Source organism: Lepisosteus oculatus, chromosome 12 (genome assembly GCF_040954835.1).
Source record: "Lepisosteus oculatus isolate fLepOcu1 chromosome 12, fLepOcu1.hap2, whole genome shotgun sequence".
NCBI lineage: Eukaryota > Metazoa > Chordata > Actinopteri > Semionotiformes > Lepisosteidae > Lepisosteus > Lepisosteus oculatus.
The window spans coordinates 4,635,968-4,649,819 of NC_090707.1; the positions used below are offsets into that span (position 1 = coordinate 4,635,968).

The 13,852-nt window shown below is 40.5% G+C and overlaps 1 protein-coding gene across 2 annotated transcripts in view; it reads left to right on the forward strand.

Annotated features, from left to right (window-relative positions):
• pdia5 (protein disulfide isomerase family A, member 5) overlaps positions 1-13,852 on the forward strand; it is a 47,757-nt gene that overhangs the window by 13,587 nt on the left and 20,318 nt on the right. For both annotated transcript variants that reach the window (XM_015358557.2, XM_069196406.1), the window contains exons 4-11: positions 61-144; positions 375-420; positions 2,587-2,679; positions 3,648-3,708; positions 4,928-4,995; positions 7,341-7,432; positions 11,643-11,714; positions 13,648-13,784. In XM_015358557.2, coding sequence (XP_015214043.2) covers positions 61-144; positions 375-420; positions 2,587-2,679; positions 3,648-3,708; positions 4,928-4,995; positions 7,341-7,432; positions 11,643-11,714; positions 13,648-13,784 — 653 coding nt within the window. The remainder of the gene's footprint in view (positions 1-60; positions 145-374; positions 421-2,586; positions 2,680-3,647; positions 3,709-4,927; positions 4,996-7,340; positions 7,433-11,642; positions 11,715-13,647; positions 13,785-13,852) is intronic.

A 13,852-nucleotide genomic window follows, 5' to 3' on the forward strand; every position in this document is an offset into this window, starting at 1 on the left:
GTTTGCTTCCAGCCTTTCATGATGGACTCCTGTTTACAACAGCTGGTTTTGCCTTTGCAGGGACTCTGAAAGTAGAAAGCTGTGCAAGAAAATGAAAGTTGACCCCAGTTCAAAGAGGAGTGGAGCTGAAATGATACACTACAAGTAAGTTTGTCATTTAAATCACCGATATGTTATTATGCTCTTAAAGCAAAACACCTCGGTTCCTGTCATTCTGTTCTGTGTGAAAACTAATTCACTGGCTCACTTATCATTCTTACAAAGAAATCCCAATTTTTGTTCTGTCTCGTAAACTAAACAAATTTTATTAAAATAAAAAAATGAATGATAAATTAATAAAAAGCAACCTTAATGTGTTGATTTTTATGTTGAAGGGATGGAACCTTTCATACGGAGTACAACAGACCTGAGACATTTAAGGTAATTTCCCTAGATTTCTAATTATTAACTCATGATTGTGGAGAGATTTTAGGAAGATTCCGTTTCTGTCCTTTCCATATTTTATTGCATTCCTTTCTCTGTGGTTATGTCTAAATTGTTTTTCCAGAACCATTTTGGCATTCAAAATACAGGAGCTCATTGTCTCAGAGATGGATTTATCTGCATCTGAACCATTTTGTTCTTCAGCATCAGTACAGAATCTGTATTGCCTTTCACATTCATCCGTATCCCATGTGATCACACAGAAAAATAACAATACTGAAATTATCAAGTCTGCTTTGCTCCCAGAGTGTCAGCACAGTGCAGGTACATGTATTTTTAGGTACCTTCAAGGTATAATGTGGTTGTGCCAGTGATGCTGTTTGTTTAAAGACCTTTTTTTCTGAAAGCAGATGCTATCTTTAATGGAACTGTTGTGGTAATAAGTTCATTTAATATATTACATGTAATTTTCATTTATTTTGATCAGTCTGTAAACCAACAATTTAATCGGTAGGTAAAAATGTATTAGTCTTTTGTCACTGAAAGTGAATTTGTCTTGTCCTTTTAGAAAATTGTATACTCCCCTCTGTTTGGCTGTTTTTTTTACCACTGTAGTATGTTGCTAAACAGCAGTTGAGCCGAGTTGGATTGAAGTGAGAAAATAACTGTGGATGTCTGTCTCCATTGAACCATTGTGAAGAAGCTAATTAGTGCTTAGATTCTGAGAGGAAACAGTAAGTGGTTTAGAAAATGGCATGTAATGGGTGAATTAATTTGTTTCCCCGTGCCAAACGCTGTATGACAATTAATTATCAATTTGTAGAAGTCAAAATCACTACTGTAAAAATGTGTAAAATTAAGCATATATTTGGCAGTTTATTCCATTTTCTGATATTAAGAAATGGCTTTCTGTGTAAAATTTAATTGACAAAGAGTTGACTGTTAAACTTTAAATTCAAGAGCTGAATTAAAAGTCTGAAATGTAAAGCTATATCCAGAAAATGATTTTATAGTCTGTTATAAACTGTTTTTTATACCTGCCATAACATAAAACACCATCCTCACATTGTCTTCATATGTGAATTATGTTTTATTAAAGCTTTCAGAAAACAAAATATTAGTCTGACAGAGAGAATATATGTAGTATAATTAGTCAAGGCAGGATTGTACTTGAAACTTCTGTTAAGCAGATTGATCATTTAGTTCTTTATTAATATCACATTGCAAACGATGGTGTGAATTTGTAATGAACCATAAATGTCAACCATAGCTAATTGACATGATATGATTAGACTCACCCTAGTAAAGCTACTGTCCTTTTTTTTTTGCCTTTGAAGGCGTTTTAGTGATTTTTAGCTTTTATTTTATAAGGCTTACAGCATAGACCCAGACTCTTTGTCTTCCAAATTTGCAAATAGGGGGAGAAATAGTTCATTTGAAAACATTTACAATGAAATAATCTCAGCCTTTTTTTAGTGACAATAACTGAAGTATTGACTAACGGTTGGAGCCTTTTTTAATCACAGCAGCAGATGGCCTACCTGTTTTATTGTGGACACTCGTGATGTCCCTTTGTGAATGTGCATTTTCCAAGGCAGCGCAACGACACTGAGCCAGCTGTGGCAGAGCGACCCGTTGCTCTGGAGTTTCAAGCTATGAGCTTTCATTTCCTCACTAAAACTAACCTGAGCTGCTTGCCTCACCTGGACATCCTGGTCAAGGGCAGAGGACTCCTGGATCTATGAAGTACTTACACCTTTGTTCCATTCTGCTCACCACGGGTGGTTTTGACATCTCGGCTGCATTCGTGTCCATCTGGATAAGGAGTTTTCCACAGATGCGTTTTGCTAGCTGTCCCTGAGACTAGAAAGCTGAGGCTGGCTCTCATTGTCATAAGGACCAGGCAGCACAGCTGCTGAGATGAATTCTTTCTTGATGGTTGTTCTGCAGCCTTTGGACTCTTTGAAATGACCTTAAAAGATTGCATGATAGGAGCACCGGTGTGTTTTTTAAAGCAAAACAAGCCAGAATGGGCCTACTGCCAGTGTAAATATCTGTGCATTTCTTTAGGCTTTTGTGAAAAGGAATTTAAAAAGGCACTTTAAGGTTTTTTTTGTTTTAGTGTATAAATTAATTAATTTTTTTTTTCCCCTCCTCAAACAGTCCATGGTGGCATTTTTAAGGGACCCCACTGGACCACCTCTTTGGGAAGAGAATCCAGAAGCCAAAGACGTCGTCCACATTGAAAACGAGAAAGTAGGGGTTCAGTTTAACTCGCAGTAAAACGTCCTGCGCTCTCAGGGTGCAATTAGGGTGCAATTTCATCTTGTGTCCTGTGCTTCTAGGACAATAATGGTGCCTTGCATTTATGTGGCATTTTTGTATCACAAAATATCCCAAAACACTTAGAAATAGGAGGGGAATCTACTTGATTCACCAAGTGCCACATAAACCTGGGTAGGCCTCCAGATTGTTACAAGCCTTACCAGGAACAAGCATATCCTGATAACGGTCAGATGGACTTCTCCATAGGGGACAGTATGGAATTCCAGCCTCCGCCATCCAACTGGAGCCTGAATGTAAAAAAAAACAGATATATAGAAATTGATTAATTACGACACCTTCAAGCAAGAACTTACAAAATCTGAGAACAGGAACAACAGAAAATTCTTACTTATCCGTGCATTTTGCTTCTTTCACACATGTTCTGTGCAAGTACTGAAACTCAGTATTGCATAAACAACAGTATGCCCGTAAACAGACTGGCAAATCAGACTGGCTAATGACCCAGGCTAATGCCACTACGGTACGGTTCCGTACTATGGAATAGACACAGAACGGGTGGCATTTCAGTAAAACGCCTCTGGAGTACTGTATGTGCTCCCCAAAACACAAAACCCACAACAGCCTAGAATGTAACTTGATGACCCCTGGATCAGCACTGGCACATTACTGAGCCGTCTGAAAAACAATGCTGAATGTCGGCTTAGGACTCTGCATACATGAGCTACAGGGGAAGGAAGCGACCAGTTCAGTTTTGCGTCGGTGGACCGGTGTTTCGGGTGCATTTTTGTTTTGCTGCAGTCCAGACGCGGTCCAGCGGGAAGCCTGGCTTCCCGTTGTTCCAGCCTTGTGCAGTGAGGTGTTCTGTTACAGCTGTTCAGCTGCATGTGACCCTGTCAAGGACACGCCTGTCTCATTCAGCCTGCATCTGTTCACCTCAGGATTTCAGGAAGCTGCTCAAAAAGGAGGAAAGACCGATCCTAATGATGTTCTACGCTCCTTGTAAGTCTCGTTCGACATTGCTCGCTGTACGGCCCAAACGTTTACCTGTCGTAAACCTAGAACAATTATTCTCAGAGAAAACAAAGCACAATGTGCCTTAAAAATCCCGATTTTGCTAACGGAGCCCAATTAGCAGGACTGCGGGCAAAAGCTGTTTGTTTTTCAGCCAAGACAGGTACAGTGCTGTGGTGGCCTGTCCCCCAGGCACAATTTCGTTACCGCCTTTTATTTAGCAGACTAAGTCCCTGGGCTTATACTTCAGCCAAAGGCTGGACCAGAGCCACTTGGCGCTGTGAGCAGTACTGCAGTCTGGCCAAGTGCTCCAGAGGATTTCATTCATTTCTCACATACTGTATGCATACAGAGAAATATATATATATACACACACACATTCCGTATGTAAAGGACCGAGTGGAGAGCTGTGCAGCTTGTGAGCTGCAAAAGAAACAGTAGAGGTTAATCCCACGCTGAAAAGTGAAAAGGCAGAAAAGTCACCTCTCCATAAACCTCTGGTGAACGTGACAGCTGCAGAGGTATTAAGGATGGACTGATGTGTTGAGTTAATTTCACCCTTTGGAATTAAGACTGTTGAGGAACTCATAGGTATGTGGCTTTTATAGGGAGTCCCTGCCTCTTAAAGTGTTCACTGTAAGATGCATGAAAAGATATTTAAGATAAGTGGGCTGCAGGTGCATTCATGAATATCAAATTGATTTTTTTTTAAACTACACCAGGCTGTATTTTTTCCTTGCTCTTTTTTTTTTAAATTGGACTATATGCGCCAGTAATACTCATAACATACCGATAAAGGAATTGTTATCAGTAGCTTGCTATGACCCATTTGGTCGGAAGAGGAATTATTAGAGGAGCTGAAGAAAGGAGACTCCAGCTGTCTTTATAATCCTGAGGACAAGACGTCTTCAGTGCCTCGACTTCATTAACTAGCGTGTGGCTGGTTTTAGATTAGCTCTCTTAGAGGCAGAGGTTTAATTAAATATTAGTCAGTAATTTCCCAAATTACCTTTTGTTTGGAACGTGCCCAGTTTAATTTGTATCCCAGTCCTTTATTTTCAGGGAGAGATTTTCTGTCTTCTTATACATTAGTGATTTAAGTAATTAAAGTGCTGCGAATTGTTGAACAGGGAGCTTGTGTGAGTGTCTGAAGATGTAATTTCTGCAGAAGACCTCTCTGAGATGATGACTTATTTCCTGCATACAGGGTGTGGAGTTTGCAAGAGGATGATGCCAGCGTTCCAGCAGGCTGCCACAGAGACAAAGGGACGCTACGTGAGTCAGCTCCCTCGTATTCGTAATCGTTCTGTTTTTATTTGTGGGGGGGGCTGAGTGGTTTTTTTCTCTCTCCTCTTGAGATTAATGTGTTCAGGCTCCCAGTTATGAACTTCACGAGCCATTAGGGTGAACTAGTGAAACATTTCACACCTGCAATTGCAGAGATAGCTGGCCGTTCTTCTGCTCATTTTTTTTCCTCTTCTAGAAAAGTTTACACGTCTCTTCTGACTTTGTCATGTCAATTTAATCTCCAGACGGGAAAGTAGAAACGTATTGCTGGCTGCCTTCCTACACTCCTGACATTCTCAGAGAGAATGTTTCATTTCACCCTTTCCTGCCCTTCATGCTGATATGACATTTGGAAAACAAGCGGTGCGTTGTGTGTAAAATAGATTGGAGATAAATGAAAGTCAAAAATCTCCAATTCAGCTGCAAAGGTAGTGTAAAGTGTTTTTTAAAAAGCATGGCTGCACACAAACATTCCCCATGTAGCTAGACCAAGGGTGTCTAATCCTGGTCCTGGAGGGTTTTCATTCCGACTCAGCTCTTAATGAGATAAACCAGATGGTTACTGGCTTAACTAGACCAGTTTCTCCCAGCGCTGGTGCTTTCTGTAGACCAAGAAAACCTGCTGTCACACCGGCCTTTCAGGACCAGGACTGCACACACCTCTGCTCCAGACATTTAGAAAATGCTTGGAACTAAATATTAATCCTTTTTTAAAATATAAATGTCTGTGGGTATTTTCTGCTGTGAAGCATTTTTCTTTCTAGTGGTGCCAACAAGGGATAAAAATTGCCTTAGTTTATTAATGCACATTTACTGGATTTAAGCGCCAGCTGATGAAACTCATGTCCCTGTTGGCAACCACTGTAGCTACAGTACACTGGGAACATGAAAACCCCCACAGTGACGGGTCTAGATAATCTGGTCAGTGAATATGGACGTGTGATGGAAATATTTTGTTATTTTAGATGTTCTGCTTTTGTTGTCACATGTACTTCGCAACAAAGTGGATTAATTCTCTTTGAGGCCCTGGATGTGATCACAGAACATATGGGATTCAGTGTGAAAATGCCTTTTTTTTCTCAACATTATTTCAGAATAACAAGGTTTTTGTCTGATCAGTCAGTTAAAACCCTTTACTTTGAAGATTATCCCTTGCTTACAGTGACTTCTTGGTACAAAAGCAGCCGTATCAATTAGAGGTTTATAGCTGGCATTATAAGAGAAATCTTGAAAGAGGGCTGACTAGAACTGTAAGCTTTGGTGTTCCTCTGTAGTCACTATGCGATCTTGGGAGAAGTGAGGAATGTTAAATGTGCCAAATCTGTATATTTTCTGTTGCCTGGAATGCAAAGTTTTCGTCCCTAGTCCTTACCAGTCCTGTTTCTGCTTAGAATTTTGAAGGAGGCGCTCCCCGGAGAATGATTAACTCTCCTTTAAGAGTGTGTTTTCTGGAACCCGAACAACATCTGAGAAAAACTGCCATATTTCTAATAAACAGACGAGAAGACGCTTCCCAATGTGTGGTTTTCCTTCACCAAGCACGCCTCTCTTTCCTTCACAGTGGCCACATTGATTTCCAGTCCTCCCGCAGTTCTCTCACGTACAGCAACATTTAATACGATCACAGCTTCTGCAAGCAAGCGGCTCTCCCCATATTCACAAGTACTGTATTTACCAAGTGAAGCCTGTATATATGCAGACACCCAAGATCAACACATTTGTTCACCAAAATGTGATAGTGATAGATTTGGTGGGTCAATGCGCACATGCTACGGGCTTATAGGATTAGATTAGACTCTCTTTAATTAGGAACACACTGTTAAGTCGCTTAAAAGGTGGCTGTCTGGTCTTTCTAATCCCACAAATGCTCAGGGCTAACATTGCAAATCTAGATTGAAGTGAAACTGAACACTAATTGTTTGGGAAAGAAATGTGTTAGTTTTTTTTTGCATTTTAATCATGCTCTACTTAGTGTTTACAATCGTGCTTAGAAAAAGTTTATTATCCATTTAAAAAACAGATTCTATCAAACTGAGCTGTCTGCATTTCCTGCTTCCAAAGGCTCTGGATCAATTCCACTGGAGCACCAAGTGTACTTGGGGATGGTGTATTGTGTGACCTTGTTGGCTCTTAGGGTCACTTCTGTGTCAATTTCTGAAAGGTTCCAGGAACACTACAGTTTAGAAACACTACGTACCCAGTGAACAAGGAACTCTGCCTGTTCCTTTCTTTCCTCTTCAGGCAAAGTACCTGTCAAATGCAGATGCGTACACTAGCATGTCACTTCCCTGTGTCTGGAGTTTTCCCTCAAGGCTGTGTTCCTCCTTTTCCAGGTGCTTGCTGGGATGAATGTGCACCCAGCAGAGTTTGACGGATTAAAGCAAGAGTTCGATGTCAAGGGCTACCCTACCTTCTGTTACTTTGAGTAAGTTCCCTTTCTGTTCTGAGTGAGCTTGGCTTTGTGTGCACAGTCTATAGCAGGTGCTTCTTAACGGAAGGCTAATATATTTACACATCTTGTGTGAAAGGGCCATGGGGAAAAATAGACCGTTCTGCCACTGATGTGAGTTAGTCTGTAACCTAATTCTAGGCTTAGCCCTGCCTTCGGTTTTAGACATAGCACTAACCCTAAATGTAAATCTTAGTCAGTGCAGCTGGTTTTTCATTGGCTGGACAATCAGCCAATTAGCAACAATCATGCGTTACTGTATAGCCAATAGAAATAGGCTAATTCTTAGGTTTACGTGATTGAAATTACATTTAGGTTTTGAGTTTAAGGCAAACTTTGGGTTTAAGTAAAGGCTGAAGTTAGTGTCAGTGTTACATTTAAGTTGAGGGTTGGGTGTAAAAGATAATTATATTTAGTAGTTCAGGTGGGTAGCTGCGTCAGTATGCGTAGTCTGCAAAGGAACAAGTAATAGGTTTATTCTATGCTGAAAAGAGAGAAAGAAAACGCAAGGTTTCGGCTGTGAAGCCTTCTTCAGGTGTGAGAAAGACAGGGCAGAGAGCAAGATTAAATAGCACAGAAGAACAAAAGTTTGGGAGAGGGGAGCAGGGGAGGAAGCAGAGAGGCCACTCAGGAAGTGCAAAGTGGAGAGGGGTGAAGAAAGGTGTGAAGTCAAAACCTGCATGAGAAAAGAGAAGATTACACCAGAATAAGTCGGTCATTGAGAGAAGGGGGAAGGTCTGAACCTAGTTTCAGGATGAGTTTCGTTTCTGTTGTCTTTCTGTTATAAGAGTTGAGAAACCCTTCTTTGAGAACAGAGACAGAGAGATCAGTGTGATCAGGGCCTTGATATATGAGGGAAGCATTTCAACCAGAGGTCTCATAAGGCTGTCGAGAAAAGCAGAGATGAGTGTGGTCGGACAATTGCATACTGAGACAATGGGGCTTCCAGGGGTGTTGGGTTTGTGGATTTTGGGAAGGAGATAGATTTGGGATACCTGGGGATGTTTGACGACGAGACAGTTTGCCTCCTGGGGGAGCTCCTGGTTGCTAATAAGAAGAGAGATAGTGGACACCACTTCCTTCTGGTAGTCTGGTAGGATCCTGTTGGAGAGGACGGTAGGCAGCAGTGTCAGTTAATTGTCTGGAGGCTTCCTTAATGTACAGGTCTTTTTGCCACACCGCAACAGCTCCTTTGTCCGCTGGTTTGATGACAATATCATCCCTGTTCCGGAGAGATCAGAGTGCCTGAGCTTCTCCTTGGGTGAGGTTAGACCTGTGTTTCCTGGGAGTGGAAAGGGTCTTGGGAACTTGAATTTTGCATTGGTTAATAAAGTAATCAACTGGTGGGAACCGGCAGGAAGGGGGAGTCCAAGAGCTCTGTTGAGGATTGATATCGTCAATGGCATCAGTGACCGGTGGTTGTTGTCCGCTACCGGTGAGGAGATGTCGTCAGCAAAATGAGCTTTGAGCCGAATCCTGCGGTAAAAACGGTTGAGGTCAACTTGGGTTTGCGGGACGTCCAGCTTCTTAGGGACTGGAACAAATCTGAGGCTTGCTAATAAGAGAACACTCATCCTGTGAAAGGGAAAGGTCAGAGGGTATAGTAACCACAAGGTTAGGATTGATGGCTTTAACTTTAAAGCTAAATATAAAGATTATATTTAGCTTTAAAGTTAAGGATATAACTATGACTTGGGAATCACCTTAAAATAGAAATTAAATGTTCATTGTAACTGATCACCAATCTCAGATATGCCATCTGATAATACTTTAATTCAGCAACCTTACAGTACAGCCTGTACTGTCAGATGTGTTTCCAGCCAAGCACTTTACTTTAATACGTGGTATCATTAGGTGCACATCCTGGGTCACTGGGAGGGAGTCATTTGCCAAAGCTACCAGTAAAAAATAATTCTTTTTCTCAAACAATTGTTTGAATCCCACAGGATTTGTTATGCAAGAGGTGTAGTTTCTGAGCTGAATCGTTAATGTTTCTCCTAATTGGGTCTGACACAAAATTTGATAGAACGTAGCAAGATCTTGTACCTCTGTAAAACCAGACAAGAGTAATAAGGAATGTTGAAGGTCAACAGCACAAAACTTTAGTAATGCTCTTTCGTATGTATTGACGTCACCTTGAACCTATTGCACACCATGATATGATCATGTCAAGCTACTTGCATTACATTCAAAGTTATGTATTTAGGGGCCTCCTGAGTGGCTCAGCCTTTGTGCTCACCCAAACAGTTTAAGCTCTTTGATTGCGGGTCCAAGTCTGCATCGTGTCTCTTCCCAGCTGTCACCGGAATGCCCAGAGCATCATGTTTGTTTCTTAAATGTTTCTTATTTCAGTGGACACAACCATAGATAGAGCTGATGGGTGATGAGACATCTCAATATTCATACAGTCATAGACCCCAAGATCAGCTGTCTAATCTTAACTGCCTCAGTTAAAAAGCCTCAGTCACTCTAATTTAACACAGCTCCCTGCCGTGAGTGACGGGCCTCTCTCCCAATCAGCAGTGCACCTTTGATGCAGTGTTGAGCTGCGATTGATGGGTTAAGAGATAAGTGGCACCAAGATGGGGGGGTGGGTGGGAGTGTGCTCCCACTTCCTCATTCTTCCCCGCGTGCGGTGGCAGGGTTCAGAGCTGCACATGGGGACATGAAAAATGCACGACTGGGGATGCTACAAAGGGCGGATATAACAAAAATAATATATTTTAAATGAACTAAAATGTTCTTTATTTCATACTGGAATGTATTCACCAATGAGCTCATTAAATACCAGTCCATCTGTGGAAATGACTAAGAATACATGAAAAGGCCCCTGAGACATACATGCCTTTTTAACCAGATTAAAGTCACTCCAGCACTAGCTAATACTAAAAGAATTGTATTGGTAATTTATACTTTATAATTTAATCTGTTTTTTTCATTTTTTTTTACGAACATTTACTCTTAGTAAACAGCTATACAAATACAGTCAGTATAATGAATCAAATGCTTTATGCATTAAAACTTGTTAATTCTTTGCAAAGCCTCAGGTTTTGCAGTAGAAGTGAACTAACGCATCTAACTTGGTGTGAACAGTGTACTGATGGCTTCACTGTTGCATTAATTAGAAACCCTAATCCACACCAATAAGCCTATAGGAGTCTGCGGGATTTCAAAAGAACACAGAGCCTCTTAACTGACATGTGTAGTGATCTACGAAAAGTTTAACATTTGATCATATTTCTTTACAATATTATGGCAATGTTCAGACATCCATGCTGATCAGTGACAGCTACAAATTACCTCAATTGCCCATTTTCAGTTGATCCCTTTCCACTTGCATAAGTAACAGACATTAATTTTGACACAAGGTGAGAAAGATCTATTGGTTATATTAGCTATTATCGGTCTGTGCTCAGTTTTTGAAAACCAGACATTTGACTGACATAAATCGTGGACTTCAGAGTACCAGTGTTGAAAATGTGTTTACATGAAAAAGGAGCAGCTTGTCTGTGTTCTGCCTGGCTGTCTGTCAGATGCCTGAGCACTGTGTTCCATGCAGCACACAGAGTCCCCAGTGTATTCTGATTGCCAGTTATTCATAAGAACATAAAGGTTACAAATGAGAGGCCATTAAGCTTGTTTAGCTCATCTGGTAGTTAGTAGCTAATGGATCAAAGGATTTCTCTCATTCAGGCTCCTGTCTCTAAAAAGAAACTAGGGTATCGACTTCAGCAACATGACTGGGTGGCCTGTTCCACACTCCTGCCACCCTTTGGCTAAAGAAGTGCCTCCGGTTTTTTCCATTTTAAATTCACTTCTCTGGAATTTCTGCTTGTGTCCACCGGTTCCTGTTCCGCTGCTCGTTCGAGTTAATAGCTTCCACATGGAGTTTTTTGGTTTTGGTATTTAGCGTTTACAGCCAAAAACCTGGTGTAAATTTATTCTGCCGAGCTCATTTAACATAACTGTGTCCTACAGTGGATGTTTAATGCAGTCATTAGTACTTTATTTAAATATATATAAACAAAATATATATATATAAACTAGACTTTTTGAAACGGGATGAACTTTGTCTGCTGCACCTTAAAATAGAGTTTCAGTTATTATCTTTTTCAGGCTTGTTCAGGCAAATCACTGCTAATGCTGTTGATGTTTAACTATTGTTTGTGCTTTTTTCTTTTGAAAGAAAGGGGAAGTTTCTACATCATTATGAAAATTACGGTGCCACGGCAAAGGACATTGCAGACTGGATGAAAAAGTAAGTGAACTGATGAATAATTCCTTCAGTGATGCTGCGATTAGGATTCTACAGGACACATTTAAATATGCCACATTATAAAGAAACGTGTGTCCAGATTTGCAAAGGAAATCTGCAGGAGTCTCCACAGCTAAGATGATTTTTCTTCTACTTTTCAGCATGGAGTAAGCCTCGACCTGCTCTTTAGCAAAACAGCTAAACAGCTGACACAGTTTCACACTTGAGCCGTGCTATCTGAGAATATTAATAGAATTCATTGTCAAAGTATATGATAATTTGCTGAGCAATTGGTTTCAAACTCTGTGCGTTTCAGAAACTAAAGATTTTGCCCTGAGACAGTTTTACTGTAATAATGATTAAAGGATGGTTGTAGTCATAGGATACACTCACACTTAATATGTTGAAAACCAAATAAAAAAGGCTGCACTGTTTTTGATTTTTTATAATCGTTTCAAGATAGCTTTGCTGTCAGATGTACAATAGCTATCAGAAGTCTTTGCCTCCCGTGGGCTTTTTCACATTTTATTGTCAAAGACATTTGGTGGCACCAGAGCCTATATAAGTATGTCATGGTAAAAGGGGGTTGATACCTTTGCAATCTGTTATTTTCTATTTTATATTTATAATTAATTTAGGAGGATCTGTAGAATTTTGTTTTCACTTTGACACTTTACAAAGTGTTTTCTGCCAATCATTGGCAAAAACTCTCAGATAAATGCATTATGGTTCCATGCTGAAACACCATAAAATGTAAAACGTCCAAGGGGGTAAATAGGTTAAATAGCCATTCGGCTATGTGATTTTGGGCACAAATAGTTATTTCATTTCAACCCCAGATTAGCTCTTACCTGAATACCTCGTAGTTTAACATGGTTTACAGATGCTTATAGGTTTCTGTTGTTATGTTGTGGGCTTTATAGCACTTGGCTTAGTAAGAGGTGTGAAAGTTTGTCAAATTGCCCTTTCCACTTCCTAACAATGAACTATTGCATCTGTGATCTCTAGCAAATTCAGCAGATGCTGATGTAGAATGAGGTCTAGACTGCAGAAGAAGGAAATGTGGATGCTGGTGAAGAATTTGTAATGCAAATCTCTCTAGAAAATGTTTTAAAATCCACAAGGAAAAAAACAAATATATGAACATGCATTTTTGCATTCCTCAGATTTCTCTTATAAAATAATGTAAATTGTTTGGCTTCTGCGTGACCTTACTACTGCACATACCTCCTGTGTGGAGTCTGAGAACCTCAGTTAATCACAGTCACAAGGAAGAGGCTGTAGCAGGGACAAAGATTTAATTTAAATCCTTTATAGTACCAAGCGGTTACAGCCTGCATTTTTAAATTGTGCTCAGTGTCCTGTATTTTGAAAACATCTCCCTGCTAGTGTGAAGTGGTAGTCAGGTTTCTTAACTCTAGACAGAGGGTCATGTGATTAGATCCCTGGTGGGGCTTCTGAGCAAGATACCTCACTCCAGTTGTCCCAGTAAATTCACTACTGTGGAAATGGGCACTCTCCAGGTTGTCATTGGTTATTTAAAGGATTAAAAAAAAAATGTTTTGGACTACGCCAGTTATAGATGATAGCACACTCCAGCAAGTACCTTGTACAGAAAAATTTAGAATCTCCAAGATTAGAAAACTTAAAATCTCTCTTGCCTTCAAATATTATTAAACACTTTGTGCTCAGTTCTGTGTGTCTTGTTCCTCTGTGCATTGTGTCCTGACTTGGCTCAGATGTAGAAACAAGAATCAAGAGGGTGGAGAGAGCATGCACAGATGTTGTTGTGAGTGCGATTCGTTCTGTGCAGACAGATGCAGCTGTTTAGCTTGCTCTGCTGTTTTAAGTAAGGGCTGTTTAGAAGTGTAAAGTTTTTTTTGGCCAGCTGAGATGTGTCCACTGCCTGCATTCTTACCTGTCCGTGGTTCTGTAGCCCTCAGCCTCCACAGCCCAAGACTCCTGAGATTCCCTGGTCAGAGCAGGGCTCTGCTGTCCATCACCTGACTGAAGAAACCTTCGACCACTTTCTGGAAGAGCACCCTTCAGTTCTGGTTATGTTCTATGCCCCATGTGAGTACTAAGCCGCTTATTGTTTGTCTCTTTAAAAGCACAACTGAGCCATTTGTTCAAACTCCCCG